This window comes from Phycodurus eques, chromosome 2 (genome assembly GCF_024500275.1).
Source record: "Phycodurus eques isolate BA_2022a chromosome 2, UOR_Pequ_1.1, whole genome shotgun sequence".
Taxonomy (NCBI): Eukaryota; Metazoa; Chordata; class Actinopteri; order Syngnathiformes; family Syngnathidae; genus Phycodurus; species Phycodurus eques.
In genome coordinates, this window is record NC_084526.1 from 41,396,580 (window position 1) to 41,415,273 (window position 18,694).

At 41.3% G+C, this 18,694-nt stretch overlaps 2 protein-coding genes across 5 annotated transcripts in view; one reads left to right on the forward strand and one right to left on the reverse strand.

Annotated features, from left to right (window-relative positions):
* Window positions 1-816: 816 nt before the first annotated feature.
* marchf7 (membrane-associated ring finger (C3HC4) 7) lies at window positions 817-14,591 on the forward strand. Of its 3 annotated transcripts, none has more exons than XM_061670745.1 (12): window positions 817-906; window positions 2,380-2,442; window positions 3,918-4,103; window positions 6,333-6,491; window positions 6,641-6,809; window positions 7,329-7,505; window positions 7,586-8,603; window positions 9,083-9,252; window positions 10,141-10,244; window positions 10,335-10,439; window positions 13,116-13,164; window positions 13,900-14,591. In XM_061670745.1, exons 3-12 carry the CDS (start codon window positions 3,927-3,929, stop codon window positions 13,989-13,991), a joined length of 2,220 nt encoding a protein of 739 aa, XP_061526729.1. In that variant the 5' UTR covers window positions 817-906; window positions 2,380-2,442; window positions 3,918-3,926; the 3' UTR covers window positions 13,992-14,591. The 3 variants fall into 3 exon arrangements, with proteins under 3 accessions (XP_061526729.1, XP_061526731.1, XP_061526730.1); XM_061670747.1 differs by having other exon boundaries at window positions 7,332-7,505; XM_061670746.1 differs by lacking the exon at window positions 2,380-2,442 and having other exon boundaries at window positions 824-906.
* A 590-nt stretch (window positions 14,592-15,181) lies between these two features.
* The window catches only part of ly75 (lymphocyte antigen 75), a 30,184-nt gene continuing 26,671 nt past the window's right edge, over window positions 15,182-18,694 (reverse strand). For both annotated transcript variants that reach the window (XM_061670744.1, XM_061670743.1), the window contains exons 32-35: window positions 18,359-18,520; window positions 18,159-18,275; window positions 17,708-17,884; window positions 15,182-16,871 (exon numbers count right to left, since the gene is read on the reverse strand). In XM_061670744.1, the coding sequence (XP_061526728.1) occupies window positions 16,696-16,871; window positions 17,708-17,884; window positions 18,159-18,275; window positions 18,359-18,520 (632 nt within the window). In that variant the 3' untranslated portion in view covers window positions 15,182-16,695. The remainder of the gene's footprint in view (window positions 16,872-17,707; window positions 17,885-18,158; window positions 18,276-18,358; window positions 18,521-18,694) is intronic.

The following is an 18,694-nucleotide window of genomic DNA, read 5'->3' on the forward strand; positions in this document are numbered from 1 at the left end:
ATCTTCTCTTTTTATTGTGAGTATTATTTTTAGATTTGTGTTTAAGACTGGTTGAAAACCTTTAAAAAAAAAACGGAATGCAGAAAGTACAGATAACTGTTTTAAATATAGGGAGTAAAATTAAAAAACTCGTCAGAAAAAAAAAATACAAGTACAGATACCTGACAAAATCTACTTAAGTACAGAAATGAAGTATTTGCTCTACACAGAGGTGGGTAGAGTAGCCACAAATTCTACTCAATTAAGAGTAATGTTACTTTTAGAATAATATGACTCAAATAAAAAATACATCCCAACAACATCACTTTAACTGAAACAGTAGCAAACGCGCAACTATAAATGAATTACACATTTTCTCCCAGTAATGTAATGGGTTACGGTTACATAAATTCTGTAATTAAATTACGCAATTTTGTTACTAGTGTAATGGGCTACAGTTGCATAAATTCTGGAATACAATTAGGTAATCTCGTTTCATGTAATTAGTTACGCCCAACACTGATTTATGCCGCATTTTTACTTTCTCCCAGTAATGTAATGGGTTACGGTTACATAAATTCTGTAATTAAATTACGCAATTTTGTTACTAGTGTAATGGGCTACAGTTGCATAAATTCTGGAATACAATTAGGTAATCTCATTTCATGTAATTAGTTACGCCCAACACTGATGTATGCCGCATATTTACCCAACGTGTGCCACATTAAAAATGGCGGCGATATTGTCGTACAAATCCGTGGCAATGTGGGGTTATGTATATCTGACGTCTGCCTGCTCCAACGAACCCGTAGCCGTGCTAGCTATTTATACTCAGCCACCTGACTTCCTGGATCTGTGCAGTCAGAACACAAGCGGGGCAAATTCCTCAAGCTGCATTCGCTGTCACGCCGAACTAGGAAATTCAAGGTGAGGCGTTTGTTTTCTGTTTCTTGTCGTGGTTATTTTTGTCTGTAGTCGTTGGAGGATTGCGGCTGTTATTCGGTTTATTTGGTACATCGAATAAACCCCCGAGGAGTTCTCGAGTTAGCGCTATGGATAGCAATGCTAAAATAAGCTAAGCTAAGCTAAACTGAACCGAACTGTTAGCAGCTGTCCATGTCCACATAGCTTGACTTCCTCGTAGCCCCACTTGTGAAGCTAATGCGATTTTAAAGCAAACATCTTCACAGTTGGGTGTACATTGTTCGAAATATCATCGTCACACAGAGAGTTTTACAATTGTAGTTTAACGAGCAATGTTGATGGTTCAAGTTTGTTATGAGGCCTGTTGAACCGTTCCAAAATGAGAAGATATCTATCAAAAAACCACTTTGAGCATTTATCTGAAATCCTTGATATCCATCGTAATAATTGAATCTCCATGTACGCTTTTTGCCCTCACTAGGAACACAATCCAGCGCATTAGAAGAATGACTTCTAAAAAATAATAATATAATCTCACTACTAGTGCTATTTATGGTCTAGTAGAACGACCTTAAATATGATATCAAGGACAGTGATAAAGCCGTTTGAGCATTTATTCAATATTCTTGGTATCCATCTCAAGTGTCACACATTTCCCCATAAATGTCTTTAATGTCATTTTAATTGGGGCAAAATGCAACAATGGAAAAAAGACAGCCTCTCTATTAGGGGATGAATTGATACTTTAGTCATCCCGAAAGGGGAAATTGTCACAATGGCAGCAATATTCACACATATAGATAATAGTTTGGACACAAGAAGAAAGAAATCCAAAGAGCAGCATTGAGGAGGAATTACAAGAAATTCAAATCTAATTTAAACAAGAGATTAAGATGTAATTGCAGGCAGTCCTCTCTCGTGTTGTTAACTATTAAATAACCAAATATAGTTCAGCGCATCTACCAGTATTAAGCTTTTCTTTTCTGTGTGCCTCGCTATCGCTTCTATCGTAAAGAGCCATGGTCTAAAGGGCATCAAAGCATTTAAAGGCACCTCATTGTTGGGAAAAAGTTGAGTCATGAGAATGTTACCAACGCAATCAGTCATGTAAACATACTAATGCAATCACAGTCATGAAAAAAAAAATGTTGAAATTGTTACCAAAGTATAACGCAGCTGTCCCTTTTGAAATTAACTGAGACTAACATTAAAACGTCTTATGGCAAGTAGTGTCTGTGTGAAAAAAATCTCTCTCTATGCTATATATGTCTTGAGTGTGGCAAGTTTGCTGTTTTACCTAGGGGTATCTATTGTTGTGCTTGGTGTAATGACCATTTCACAAACTATAAAATTGTATGTCCAATAAGCCAAGTTACAGTAGTAAATATTATACATTGATGTTTCAATACAGTAATCCACCTTGTAGAAGATAATCATTAACCTTCTTTTCTTTCTTTCTTACTTCTGATGATTCAGGTTTCATGGTATCACGTTTGAACTACACATAGACAACTTGTTTATTGGGGTTGCTGATTATTGGTATGTCAACATGCTCTTGAGTACTTCCATTCCTTCTCTGTGCTCTTTTTAACTTCTTCAGATGATGCTTTAAATAGATTTTGCCTTGTGCCGTATTCTTATGAATACATTTGTATACAGTTTTCATCACACTGGGGAGGAAGAGAGATTTGCATCATAAAATCTGTGCAATCCATCTTCTTTTAGAAAAGTAATTATACCCTGCAGATATTGAGAAGATACTGTTGTGTGTACATAAAAAAGCATCCTGAATAAATAATCTTCTATACTCTGGCTTCCTTGAACACTATTGTTGCATCCTTTCAATTTTAGTACGCTGTAGATTCTGCTCAGAGGGCTGCTATTTTTTATTTATTTATTTTTTTTATATTATAAAAGTGTCATATTCCTGTGACTGAGTTTACAGTACCAAAGAGAGGGTGACTGCAAGTCCAGTGGAGACACTGTCACGTGTGACTCATGAGTAACACTGCACCACGGTCCGGTTGCTTAACAGGCGTGGGGGCGGCTCTGAAAAGCCATTTGAGAATTATTTGCTATCCTTGATGTCCTTCTTGAAGTCCATGTACGAGTACACTCTTTGTCTTGACTAGTAAGACAACCATGGCATCTTAGCAGGACAAATACATGATACCAGTAGAGCCTGACCAATATGGTGTTGTTGGGGTGATACTGATATTTGGGGCCCCCCAAAAAATCAGATATATTGGTCAATATCTTAAATAAGAGCATGCGCACACACCGATGTCAATTTATCTGCGCTGTTCTCGGCCTGCTGGTTTAACGGTCGGACTCTGGTGGATATTTTTGTCTCACTGGTAACTAATTGATTACTGCGTGCTGCTAGTATTACTAGTTACCTAAATTCTACTTGTTAACATCCAGTGCTTCACTTTAGGTTGTGATTTGAGTCGATATTGATGTAGATGCTCTGTTATAGATTCAGGAAGAAGTCGAAATATACAAATAGTTAAAAGTAAATTTTAGAATAAATGTTTTTTTTTTTGGTGCCCAATAATCAGTCTATCCCTACAAAGAGCTCTCCATACGGGTGGTGTAGGTCTAACACTGAGGCTTACTGCGTGAATAGATTACAGGTGTCATCTTGCAAAGCCTTCTTGTTTAGAGTCAGTCTTTACAGCTGTGGATGGTCGGACCAATTGGCATCCGTATGAGGCGATGGAGCGGAAGGTACACACAGGTTTAATGTAAAAAAGAAATGACAATCTTGTAAAGTGTTTTGATCTAGTTAGTCGCTCTATTTTTAAGAATGACACTGACGTCTTTTCTGAATGGAATTGATGTGCGTTTTTTTTTTTTTTTTTGGGTGCTTTCCCAGATAGCTTTGTGACACAAACTTTTTTGTCTTCCAGAACAGGTTATGACAGTCAATGCCCCGCCTTGACTCTTTTCCATCTCGTCTCTGCTAGTAATTGCTGTGACGTCATTGCTTGCTCGTTTTCTTGTCATAACAGGGAGCCGGGATGGACTCAAAGTCTCTCAGATTTCCCTTTTGCCTATCTCCTTCGCCATACACTTCAACTCCCAGAGCGTCCTCGACGTCACTGGGTTCCAGCGGCTTGTACAGGCGGGACACTCTGCCTCATCACGATCGCTTTCCGAGAGCATCATCCACATACAAAGCAGATATGGACCAAAAGGTACTCATTTTTTTTTTTTTTAATTAATTTGAAATTATTTTTCATTTAAACTCATTTGCTGCCATGGATGTTTATATTTGTCAAGTGGAATCCAATCCATTCACTGCCATCGACACAAATATTTGTCAAGTATGTTTTTCGAAGGGTAAACGTGGAAGAGGGTCTTGCCCAGCTTGTTTGTGAAATTCCCAAAAAGATGGGACAGGTGGCAAAAAAGACTGAGAATGTTGAGGAATGGTCATACAACACCTGTTTGGAACATCCCACAGGATAATTGGGAACAGGTGGGTGCCATGATTGGGTATAAAAGGAGCTTCCCTGAATTGCTCAGTCATTCACAAGCAAAGATGGGGCAAGGTTCACCTCTTTGTGAACAAATGTGTGAGGAAATAGTCGAACAGTTTACGGACAATGTTCCTCAACGTACAATTGCAAGGAATTTAGGGATTTCATCATCTATGGTCCATAATAACATGAAAAGGGTCAGAGAATCTGGATTTTTTTATCAACAGCTTTTATGTATGGTATAAACAGCGTATGTGTCTTGGTAGGTAGTAGAAAGTGTGTGTGTGTGTGTGTCGTCGTCATGAGAAAAGATGACTCAGTTCATGGAGTGAATGAGGAATGCCTTGTGGGAGGCGGGGGGGTCACTTACGTTCACCTCAAGGCATCCAGACAGTTCAGTTTGAGTCGTTACGGCATGTTTCTTAGTTGTATATCTGTAAATTATTTTGCCACCAAAAGCCCTTTCTCTGTTTTGTTTTACATGTTGAGGTGTCACAAAAGCAAAAAATATTAGCGTCAAAGTCACTGTTCTGTTTGACCTGCTTCTTTTTCTCTCCACTTGGTTCAAAAACTGGTGCGTTTGGTGAAACCAACCCATGTTCTACTGCTGATTACTTCAGAACATAAAAAGCTAGAAAAAACTTTCTGGTGAAAGGAGAGCGTATTCTGTGGAAAATGATTTTGTTTGATGCAAGACTGCATAAATAGCTGAAACTAAGTTGATTACGAACATGTACATTTCTCACGAAAACTAATTAGACTTTCAGATGAAATTTCAGGAAGTATCTGAAATCCAGGTTTTACAGGTGAACTTAATTTGACCTCGTCTTAACGTTTGAATGCAAAAGTCTGTCAATGAATTGACTGATACATTTCCAAGGATGTCCGCTTCTGTGCCTTTTTGTGATTCTTCCTCTGTTGCAACGGTGAGGTACTCTCGATCACATCAGGTGTGGTCTTGGTCTCATGGTGTCAAAATGTTAACATCACGACGAAGAGGACTTGTTAAATACCAATTGTAACTGAAGCAGTTCAGCTCCATCCTGGAGGGTGTCAGTTGGAAACCTTGCTTAAGTCAGCTTTCCAATCAAATTCTTCACAAGGTCACTCTGTCAAACTGTGCGTCAGTGCTTGCAGTCATTTGAGATGGGGGGCAATGTTCTCTGCTTGCGTTGTGAGGGAATCAGAACTGTGTTGCTATGCATATGTCAGTGGAGCAACAGTCGACCATCAGGGGTCTTTTTATAGGACCGCTTAGATTGCTTGGCAGCTAACACATGTACTTGAATCCAGCTATTGGTCAAGACTCCTCTCACAAGATAGTGTTATTGTTTGTATAACGGTATTTTAAGATGCCATGCTTGTGTTTAAGACATGTATCAGTCTTTTTTTTTTTTTTTATGTTAGGAACAGAAAACATGATCACCAAATAAAGTAGTTACAATACTTAAAACTACGTCAGTTTTGATCAAATGTAGTGCTGCAATGGGGTGAAAAATTCTGGAAAGTTTATGGGAATTTAAGCTGGAGAATTTAGGAAATATTCAGTATGTTGTAAAATTTCAATTAACACAGTGACATATTGTGGACAAAGACCTTACGTTCTTGCAGTGTACTGCCAACTACTACCCAGGAGGTCTTATGTTAGAATTTAATTTTTTAATTTAAATTTTTATTTTTTGCCTTAATTATTGGTGGCTTTCACGAGTATCCGATGCATTAAAATCAGGCCAGTATCTCTTACGTGCAGAGATTTTTCCAGATTCTCTGAATCTTTTGATGATATTTTGGACAATAGATAATGATAGTGGTATGGAAAATGGCTGGACAATGTCCTAACTTCATTAGAATTGGAAAATAAATGTTTAATAAATGCTCAAATGGCTTTCTTAAGCTTCATTAGAAATGTGCCCTAGGTACTAACTCTAATGCTCTACTTTCAAGAGTTCTCACTTCATGAGCTCGTCGAGAGACCACAACAATTCTGACTCCCGCAGCAGCAGCAGCAGCAGCAGATGGAAGTTGCAATCCTCTCTCACATCTTCCAGCCGATCTTACGAGCATCCATGGGCAGAATCTTCATTCAGCAGCAGGACTAAACTGGTACTAAAGCTTTAACAAATTCAAGTGTTTAGAAAACAATTTACCATCTAAGTGAACAATAGGTGGCAGAAAACAAGCTGGAAAGCTTTGGCTTTTGGCCCTTGGAAGAACGTATGATGTCATTTTTCTTTTTCTTCCGGTTTCTGCAGACTGACTCTGAGGGCAGGTTTGGCCACTCCAGTCTGTTGACCAGCACTGATGATGGTGACAATAAGAGAGCCAAATTGACCTACAGCAACAGAGGGCTGTACTCAAAAACGCCCAGTACCTCACCTACAGGATCCACCTACTCCAGTAGTGGACTTAATAATACCAGAGGTACCTAAAACCCACCTTGCTAATATTCTGCGTTATCTCAGTACCACCGTCTGTCTGTCTGCTTAAGTGAGAAAAGGCGTGCAGCTCCACACTTTTCTGCCTGCGCCCATTCTGCCAGCCACGTAATTCTGTCATTTGTTCTCTCCATTTACTCACTCTGGGTGGAGTAACCCTGAAGTGTGGGCGATCCCTCTCATATCTGGTCACGTGCACATTTAATTCACAAAAGTGAATTAAGTGTAAATTTAAATACCGATATCTAATATAAAACTAATATCGTCTCGCAAAAGTCAGCTATCGTAATGCTAAAATATAACACAACACAACCTAGGGGCTTATGGAAGTTAGCATGGATGTTATGGAAAATACAAACTTTCAATCACCTACTACTTTTACACACACTGCCCCGCAACACCTGCTAACGCTGCATACAACAATACTCTCATGAATATATTCCACTTTTTTGGTGTGTGAGCAGAAAATGTTGTTTTTGGCCCATATGCCCGTGTCCTCTCTCAGCAGGCGTTAAAGAAAAACACAGTGAGCCATTGGAGCCGTCATGGAGCTCGAGCCGTTTTCTGTCGCGGTCTTCACCTTTCGGCTCAAAGCCACTGGCGTCCAGCAGAGAAGCAGAGACTCAGAACGAGCTTGAGCTGCGAGAAAGAAGGACGAGATTCCAGGAACTGACGTCTTTGTGTAGGTTCTTTTTGTGAGTACTCAGTGGAATTGTTTGTTTTGTTTCTTGACGCAAGTGCTCTCATCTTTCCTGCTCTCAGATAAGACAGACCGTCTGACATCCACATACGCTCAAGGAGCCCGTCCCAAAGACAAGGTTTACTCCCCTTGTTCCTTCACTGCTGTGCGAGAAAGCTCCCCAGGTGGTAATGTCGCATCCACCTCCACCTCCTTCGCCAATCGCTTCTCCGTGGCACGTGACTACAACAACAGACCCTCGTCACGCTTGTTAAATGCCTCATCCCGCCGTGCCTCATCTCAGGAACAGCCTTCCTCCCTCAGACCGGAAGCCCTGCTACCTCCGAGACCTGCCCCCGAAGGCGGTGAACCCCAAGGACGTACCTCCACGCGGCACCTTTTATCTCGCCTCTTCTCATCCAGCCCCCAAAACTCCTCTTCCTCCTTCTCTAGCAGCCTGTCCAGCAACCGCTCGTTGGATGACGACAGCCTTTCTCTGGACAGCGATGAGGGTGCCAGGATGTCTGTGAATGCGGAGCCGGCCTCCCGCAGGTGGCAGGCGAACACCCCCGGCACTAGGCAGCGCAGGGCAGACCCCTCTCCGATTTGGGAGAACAAAGACCGTGGAGTTGCTGGACCCAGGGTGCCGTTGCCCCGAGAGCCTGAAGTAGAGAGCAGTGAGCTTGCCAGCGGCGGAAACTCCTCCTGGCTTTCTTCCTCACTGCAGAGCCGCTGCCCTCCTCTCCTCTCTCGTCTTCGGAGACACGCACGGGGTGAGAGCGCACACTCATCTGCCAGCCTTAGCCGTCCTCAACACTTGCTGAGAAGATGGGATGACCTCGAACTGAGAGCGCCTCAAGATCACGACGAGGACGATGACGAAGAGCAAGGGGCGGTCGGTTTGAATCTGTTTGGGGCGGCATGTCCTCGCAGGCAAGAGGAAGACAAGTTACCCCAAATGGAGGAAACCTTAGTGGGCTTGGCGCAGCGCCGCAGGGGCCCTCCACTTCAAAACAAGTCCACTGGGCCACAAGTTGCTGCTGAGACGGCGCTGGACGGCACAAGGAGCAAACAAGAGAAGCTCCGCATTATTAAGGAGAGGTAAGTGACATACAACCTTCCAATTACTGTACCGGCGTGCACCCTGCTGTCGACTGAGCACAAAAAGAACAAGGTCTTTTTGAGCAAATAACCGAGGAGAAGTTTCCCCCCCCCCCCAAGAATCTGCAAATATGCAGGGGAACACTGTATCCGCAAAGCAAAATATATTTTTCTATTAATTCTGTGTAACCTAATTCTCTGGGAGGGGGGGCAACTTGTTCCAAAGCTTGTTTGGTATCATGAAAAACGAAATAAATCCCCGAAGGGGGGGAAAAAAAGCGAGATTTTGTTTTTAACAATGTTAGTCATTTATGTATTCTTTAATCAAAGTGGAAAATGTAATACAATTGGAAGTTGGATTTATGTGAATTTTTATTTTACAGCCATATCGACCATCCTTCCTAGCAATTGATCCCCCAGTTAGTAGTGTCACAATAAGTAACAAGCTGCCCTCCACTGATGCCCTTCTTCTCTGCCAGACTACTGCTGGAAGATTCCGACGAGGACGAAGGAGACTTGTGCCGAATCTGCCAGATGGGAGAGGAGTCGACATCAAACCCCTTGATTCAACCTTGCCGATGCACTGGAAGTCTGCAGTACGTCCACCAGGACTGCATCAAGAGATGGCTGTGCTCCAAAATTGGCTCCGGTATCTATTAGCAGTATTGTCCCACGAAGATTTTCTATGTCCTCATTTTTTCTTCCCCTTGTTGTTCTTTTTCATCAGTTGTCAGAAATGACTCGATAAAAATACTTGCTTACGGTACATAAGTAGATTAATCAGATATCTGTATTAGTCTTTTGACTTTTACTGCCTACATTTGAGAATATCTGTACTCTCAATCTCTTTTTCAACTCGCTGATACTTCATAATGCCATGAGAGCTTGCTATTCTAGAAAGTTTATTTTAATCGCATATTCAGAAACGAACTTACTGAACATGGCATTGGTTCCACACAAATATAAGGCTTAATAGAGTAAAAACTTGTCATACTGACTTAACATCCAGCTGCATTTCACTTGAAAGGGAGCATATATGAGAAGGCATTTCACTTACTTGGTGTCTGGGGCTGCTGTATCATAGGAGTACATACTTAAGAGGTTAAGAAGAATGTAGAGGTGAGTGAGGATACGGATGCCGTGTTACCACTGTGTTTTAAAATGGAGTAACAATAAATGCAACTGGCGTGGCGACGGGGCTCAAGAAACTTGCTGCTTGCCGGACGGGCCCCATCGCTGCGCCAGTGGAGTTCATCTATTTTGCATTGCGTAATTTGCAGTTGGATAACTTTAAAGTATCTCCACCTGCTTGGAAGTTATGTCAGGCTGGTGAGGTGGTATCGGTGTTGTAGTATCAGTGCGTTTTTTTTTTCTTCTCCCCACTCACGTCTGAGTAAAAATGCAGACACACTGTATTTCCCCCATGAGTAATGAAGGTTCACTGTACTTTTACCAGTGTATTTTTTTGTGTTTTTGTTTACACAAGTATTTCTACTTAAGTATCGCATGTGAGTACCTTTTGCCATCTGTCTTTTAGGCACGGACCTAGCGGCCATCACAAATTGTGAACTCTGCAAGGAAAAGTTGCGCTTGAACATCGCCAACTTTGACATCCAGCAGCTGTACAGAACACACGCGCAGGTCAGGATTGCTCTTTTCGTAGATGTTAATCTAGACATTTGTGTGTACGTTAGCACACAGTATGCTGAGACGTCTCGTCTCGCTCCACAGTCAGAATATGACCACTTCATCAGCAGTGGTCTCTATCTGGTGGTCCTGTTGCATTTTTTTGAACAGAGGTTCTCTGATGTCCTGGGAGCAGTTGATGCAGCTGGGGTGAGTACACACACACAGACACACTCTCCGGGCGGGGAGGCAAATAAAACATGGATAAACATTGAATAATAATCATTATTCAATGTTCAGTTATGCATGTTTTGCACCACTTTCTATAGGGTTGCAAAGGGGTGCAAAATTTCCAGTAAATGTCCGTGGGCAGTTAATTTTGGCGATTATTACAGTTGCTTGTGGTTTTCCACTCTTCAGGGCAGGACTCTGTTCCTGTCCCCGTTTTACAGTGAACCCTTGTTTATCGCGTTCCAGACCATGATGGGTGTAGGTCTGATTTTATATGCGTGGACACACACAGTGCTGTGAAAAGGTATTGCCCCACCTCACTCAAATTCTTAGATTTTTGCGTAGTTTCCCCACTTTGTTTAAAATCATCAAACAAATGTAAATATCAGACAAAGGTAAACATGAAATGCAGTTTCCAAATGCTGATTTTATTTAAGGGGGGGTGAATCAACGCTACCTGGGCCTGTCTGGAAAAATAATGCCTCCGTTGTTAATTCATGAATTATTTGTGGCTAATCACATGTTGTGGTTCATTTTCACTGACCACACCCAAGCCTGATTACCTCCAGGCCTGTTCAGACAAGAAATCACTTAAATAGAACCTGTTAGACAAAATAAAGCTGGCTAAACGATTTAAAAAAACAAAACAACTCTGTTAGTCTTGTTACAAAGCCATTTCTAAAGCCTTAGGACTCTAGTGAACCACGGTAAGAGCCATGATCCACAAATTGAGAAAACATGGAACAGCGGTAAACCTACCAGGAGTAGCCGGCCGACAATAATTACCCCAAGAGCACAGTGACAACTCATCCAGGAGGCTCACAAAGGAACCGACGACAACAACTAAAGAACTGCAGGCTTCCCTTGCCTCAGTTAAGGTCAGTGTTCATGACTCAACAATATAAGGGAGAAAAATGGCATTCATGGCAGAGTTTCAAGGCGAAAACCACTGCTGACCAAAAAGACCATAAAGTCTCATCTTGATTTTGCAGCAAAAAAAAATTATTCCCTAGAATTTTAGGAAACCATTCAATGGACTGACGACATAAAAAGTAGAACTTTTTGGAAGGTGTGCGTATCATTACATCTGGTGTAAATGCAAAACAGCAGTTCAGAAAAGGAGCACAGACAAATGTGGTGGTACCGTGACAATCTGGGGCTGCTTTTCTCTGGGGCTCCTTCTGGTCGTGGACGACTTGCTGTGATTGGAACCGTGAATTCTGCTCGTTACTAGAAAATCCTGAAGGAGAATGTTCGTGGACTTGGGTTCTGAAACACACCAGCCATTCAACTTCTGAAATGCATTTTTTTTTTTTTTTTTTTCTTCCCCAAATTTAAAAAAAAAAAAAAAAAAAAAAAAAGTGTTGGAGTGGTGTAATAAAAGTCTGGACATGAATCCGATTGAAATGCTGTGGCATGACCTCAAAGAAGCCGTTCATGCTCAAAAACCCTTCATTGTTGCTGAATGAAAAGAATTCTACAAGGAAGAGTGGGACAAAGTAACGCCAGAGTGATGTCAAAGGGAAAGAAAAGAAAAAGAAAAATGAAAACTGCTCATTTCAGTTGTTGTTGAGGGTGGCCCATCCAGTTATTAGTTTTAGGGGGGGATTACTTTTGCACACAGGGCCTGTTAGCTTTAAAGTGTTTTTTTTTTTTTTTTTTTTTAAACACTTTGTTTATTAATCTTTATTTGATGATCTTAAACATTAAAGTGGGGAAAACTGCAAAAAAATTATTTAAGGGGACAGTACTTTTTCACAGCACTTTATAACTTCTCTTGAACATGGCATAGGTTCCACACAAATAACATATTTTAGAGTAACAATTTGTCATTACTGACATTAACATTCAACTGTAATTCTTTTTACATTCTATTTTTATGAAGCGTAATATTATACAGTGCTATTTTTCCTCATAGCAAATTTTTTTTAATTTTTTTTTTTTTGGGAGGCGGGAATGCATTAATGGAATTTCCATTCATTTTAGTGGGAAAGGATAATTTAAGAAGTGTTTTGAGTTAAGAGCACAGTCATGGAATTAAAAAAAAATAAAAATCTCACCGCGCTACTGTAATTTTACCCCTCCCACAAGCTTGCAACTTATTAATACACAACTTATTTAAATGCACTTTGTAAACTCTTCCTTGGCGTTCTCCAAATAAGAGGCAAAGTGTGCTTTCTTCGAGCAGTTAAACCAAAATGTTTAAACAACCCATACAAATATGTGTAACGAAAGTCTGCTAGCTTAATGGTAGTACAAGGCGAAATGCCATAGCTGTTTGAAGGATTACAATTAATGTAACATCTATGTTGACTTCCATTGACCCATCGGTCACTTTAATATACATGGAGCAGCAACACCAAAACAGTATACACAGGCAAGTATTTGTTGTGCTCTGGGAGAAAAAAAAAAAACTTTACTAGAGCTTAGTAGGAGTCCTTCTCTGCCACTTGCTGTTAATTACACCGCACGTCTTCCCGAGGTCATAAAAATCCGCGACTTAACGTTGGGTTCACTGTACTGTATAGTTGACTATTTTTTTTATTTTTTATTGTGTGACTGCCAAGCACCAGAGTGAACACACGTAAGTATTTACACTGTTTGTAGGATTGTGTTAGTTTTGAAAAGAGACGGGTCTTCCCTCTTCCCATCCAGTTGTTTAACCTGGTGAGAATTCTTCCAGAACACATGGACAACCTTGAAAGTACGTCACTCACTCTTCACTCGTGTTGCAAACACCGAAAGTTGTTTGAGCATGAATTAATCAGTAACCTTGACGTCCAGTTTTAACGTCCATGTACTAGCACACTCTTTGTTCTCATCCGGAAGGCAATACAGGGCGCGAGGGGGAATATTCTCCCGTGTGCTTAAGTAGGTCATACACGCACCCTCGTGCTAGCTACGCGGTTTGGCCGGTGCAACCGTTGAATGTGGGCGTTTACTGGCACATTTGGTCGTGCGCGCGTTCTTCTGTTGACTTAAGCACCTTTCTTCCTCCGCACTCTGGAGGCTGTAGTAAGTACAGCACCCTGTGGAGGTGAAACATCATGTGGCGCTTGAAGTTTGGAGGCAGTTACAATATTATATCATCAAAATGTGCATTATGCTGGTGACGGCGAGCCGGATATCCTATAAATGCACAAAAGCCATTAGAAAAGGACTCTCTCTGTCAATTGTATTTTCTTTCTTTCTTCACGAGTACCCGATACCTTGAAATCAGTCTGGTAACGGCCCAATATGGACACCTGCTATTAGTACTCACCCATCTCCTAATAAGACAGTCGTTCTACTAGTGCCCTGACTTGTTTTACTAGTGACGACAAAGAGCATACTAGTATGCGTACCTCAAACTGGATATCGAACACATGCTCAGAAGGCTTTCCGTACCTACACTCGTGCCATTGCTTGGTGCGCTGACTCTGCGTTCTTCATGCTGCAGATCCTACCGAGGAAAGTGACAGCGAGGAGGAAGACGGCCGACCTTCTATAGAGTTCTCCGACCTGGACGACGATCTTGACGAGGAATACTGATCACGATAATGATCAGGTCGCGACGTAAAGAAAGCCGTTTGTGCATTTCATTCCATATCCTTGATATCATCACTGGCGGGCACGATTATACAGTAGTGGGGGGAAAAAATTAACTAGTAAGATAGTCCCTCTACGAGTGCACTGAATTGTCCTACTAGTGAGGACAAAGGTCGTACAGTACTAGTACAAGGACCTTAAGACGGATATCAAGGACATGGAATAAATGCTTCGCACGTTTTGGCTTTGATCACCCACTCTGCAAACATTTGACTTTTGATTTACACGTATGCAAACTTGAACTAAATTGGTGTGAAAGATATTGCTTAACCACATTGATTTGGTTTTTAATGCGAGTGCGCTTTATTCAGTATAATTAAATACAAATGCAACCACAAGTGCTTTTGTTGAAAGTGTTTAATGGAGTAGTGAAAAAAGTGGATGATTTGTCAATTACTCCTCTTTTTTCCATTTTGGTCTGCTTTTCCTTTTGTGTGCATGGGTGTCTAGCTCATTGTCTTCATTTCAATGATCAAATATGTTTCATGAGTAAACTGAGTTTGTGTTGCATTATGGAAATAAAGATAATTTTAAAAAGCTTAAGTTTTTGTATCTTTAGGGTAAACATGGAGGTCTCCAAACAGCAACTGATATTATTTCTCAGCATAACTTTGACCTATAAAATGGCTACTTGGAATTGGCTACCTTTCTGTGACTCCTCCAGTCTCTCTGTTGCAGCCTGCTGTTGACACTAAGGTCAGTGGCCACTTGCCTCGGCGAGCGTTTGAAACTGAGCTTAGTGTAATAAGCAGGTTGCAGCCGAGACTGGAAGAGTCACAGAAAGGCAGAACTGAATGTCCTTTGGAAATAACACCTGTGAATTTTGCTGTTCTGCAGTTAGACAAAAGAAAATTAAGGATCAAGCACTGAAACCCTGAAAGGTCATTCAAAAGTTTCAATAGGGTCAAATTAAATTCACCAATGAAGGTTAAAAGGCATGTCCGTGTTACCCTGAAATTTCACCCCAAAGCAGTATATCCCAAACGTTTAGTGAGTATTGCTGCACTGTTGGAAAAGGCATGTGAATGTATCTGTACAGCAGAACTGTAATTACAACCCCATTTCCATGGAAACCAGCCTGTTTTTTTTCCTATATCTAATTGCATTCTTAGCAATGAAAAGCCAAACAAGTATTACGAGAGGAACGTTTTATTAGTAATGTCGTACCTGATATGACCTGATTTTTAGAAAAAAAACCCGTCAGCTTTAGACCTTAACACAAATGTGTTTATGAACCAGTTTTAAAGAAAAAATCAGGTTTGACATTCAATAGAAATGAAGCATCTTTGGTTTGTTTCCAAGGCAAACACCACACATGTACAAATCTTGTCCAGCAAACAGGTGTACACAATACGAACCCCCAACATGTGTATTAAACGATTTGCTGTTAAAGTGCATTCTTGCTCAGTAGTCAAGTGCGTGGAAAAGTCAGTGGCAACGGCAGCGGGTATAAACGTCTGACTCCTCATCAGAAGGACAACTAGCCATTAATCATGAAAATGCGTGACTCGTCATGGCCCATCGCAGGTCATTGACTTGTCCTAACAAAGTTAACAAAAAGCTTTTCCAGTGACGCGACAGCTCCCATTTCTTTTCAAGACATCCAAAAGGCACAATGAGAGCGAGCTTTTTTTTTTTTATATAAATCTCCCCCCCCCCCCCCCCCCCACCCCACCCCCTTATTTAATAAGGCACATGTCTTAACATCTCTCTTTTTCCAGAGATTATCTTAAATTGTATGATATTTAATAACAAAACTGAAAGCAAATTCTCCCAAACTGTGAGTTCAATCGAACCTGCCCGGGCAGAGACAGTTTGTTATTAACACTTTGAAAATAACTAAATTTTGGGAATTGTTATTAACACTTTGAAAATAACTAAATTTTGGGAAAAGGAACCGCAACATCCAACCAATGTAGTATTAAGTACAGTGAACCTCTGCTATATCTTGGTTTATCTTTTAGGCATTCGCTATATCGCGGCTTTTTAAGCGATATGTATTTTTTATGGATTTTTACATTTATACAGGCAGCACTAAGGTATACTGGATGCAAAAGCAACAGATTAATTTTTACATTTATACAGGCAGCACTGAGGTCTACTGGATGCAAAAGCAACAGATACATTTTTACATTTGTACAGGCAGCACTAAGGTCTACTGGATGCAAAACAACAGATTAAACACAAAAATGGTTCAACAATATGTACACAGACAATATAACAGTACTCAATCATATTGTCTGTGTCGAACGGTTAATGTTTGTGCCACAATGATAAACTCAGAGAGGACTTGATGATATGTTAATAATCCCACTGAGTTCTAGGCAGGACGCACCCATTTCGACAAAAATTGAGCCACATGTACTGCCAGATTGCCTACGTTTCTCGGTAACCCGCTGCTAATATAGCTTCCATTGTTTTGTTGTTTGTAGCTTCCGCAATCCATGGAGGTTCACTGTACTTTAAAATTTTGAAATAATCCAAATTAAGACAGTGTATTAAGCAGTTTGATCACATTTACACTCTTCATAGAAGCAGGTGGGAGAGTTGATAAATAAATAAATAATGAAATAAAAAGGGTGGGTAGGAAGGAAAGGGGCGGGTTGGGGGTACAGCCAAACTCCCTGAGACGACACTTCCGGTGGGCTCATTCGGCCTCTGTGAGAATACTGGTGGTGTCTGACTGGTCCGCGGTCCTCTTGTAGCGGACCGAGGAGGAGAAGTGGGCTCTCTTCTTTCTGTACACAATGAAGGCCACAGCTAGCGCGAGAGCTAGCAGCGCGACCACCAAGAAGACCACGGCCACGGGAGAACCGAAGGACTCTGGAGGAGGTAAAAGTATAGGACCACGTCAGACGGCTTTTCACACATTGATTGGCGTTTAGCCGAAGTGGCAAAAGTACTCATATCCTGTACTTAAGAAGTACAATGAAATGCAATTAATCCCTTTCAGCCCCCCCCCCAATTAAACTTGTATGATATGCGTTTCACTAAGAAAAATAGTACTCTTTAATATTGTACTTTATAGAAAAAAAACATACAGTAATGAAATCACTAAATAAAATGTAAAGAATTTTTTGCTTCAATTCAATGGACATCGGGCTGGTCCTTCTGCTGTGCACGCCCTGACCACGCCGGGACCGTATAATACAAACAGCTGTAGATATGGAGACCGTCACTCCTCAGTAAGCCGCAGTAATATTGGTTGTACTTCACAGAGGATAAAGAATATATGCCTGAGTATATATATATATATATATATATATATATATATATATATATATATATATATATTTACGTTATGACCATTATATTATTGATAATCAATTATATTCACTTACATGAACACACTGATCACGTCAACCGTGATTTGCCATGGTATGAAACATAAATATCAACATGCAACACTATATTTCTATAAATCTTCAAATAATCCCTTTCACAATAGTCCCAGGAAATCACAATGTCCAATCACTGGTGAGCTATTTTTTAGAACAGGGCTACTCATGCCGTGCTCGGGGGGCACTACGGTATGTTGGTGGGTCCAGTTTTTAAACAAGAGGCGTAAAGGTAAAAAGTGAAGTACCGCTATGTGAAAAATCAACAGTACGGTAACAAAGTATTTGTCTTTGGTTCGCTTGGAGAGCAGAGACACTCACTGGCTTCGGTCTGGCAGACGACGCGACTGAGGCTCTCGTCGCAGCTGACGACACTCCAGCTGCCGCCGTCCGTGACGGCGCACGGGGCCCCCTTCCGCTCCCCCGCGCTAACCGAGGCGCCCGACTTCCAGTTGGAGTAGGACAGCGCTGAACCGTCCTCCCAGGTTGGGGGAGCACCTGAACGAGAAAAGGCTTCCCGTGAAATGTCCGTACAAACGTACACTGCGCACGTGAATATTGCAGTGAAATTTCAATTTCTGCGTGAGTGTGTTGTTTTGTGTTTTACTCGTCTACTAATATTCGATAACGTGAAAAATGCATCCGCAACAGTGGCTCTCCTTTGCCACAGGCATTACAGTAAGTAAACTGTCAAAACGTTCTGTCGTAGCCACTTAACTTGTACACAGACTTGAAGCTGGATATGAAGTATCTGGAAAAAATGCTCGCTTACCTTGAGCATCGAGGCCGACGCCGAGCCACACTCGGCTGGTGACGAGCGGGTCGTCGCTTAGATATTTGGACACAAAGTCGTTCTCCTCTTTGCTTTTTACGGACAGTAATTGAGCGTCTGGGAAAACACAACCGCACGCACACAAAAAGCAACGACACTAAGTTGATTTGCTAAATTGGATTTCATCGTGTGGAACTGACCCATGTTCCGACAGATGCTCTTGGCCCGCTGCATGTCGTAGACTGTGTAGTTGTAGAAGCTCATGTCGAAGGCGTAGCAGCGGTCCTCGTACTGCACCCACTTGGACGCCCCGTTGCTCTGAGGGCACTGGTTGACCTTTGCTGCCGCCTGCAGCTTGGCTCCTGGTCCCAGAGCACAGACAAAAAAAACAAACGTTTGGACGCTATGCCTCGGACAGTTGAGGTTGAAGAAGCCAGTGTTCAGACAACTTTCAATCAGACCATAAACCATATTTTTCAAAAAAAGCAAATTAGCATTTTTTTCCTTCATTTCTTTCTTTTTGTTTCTTTTTTTTT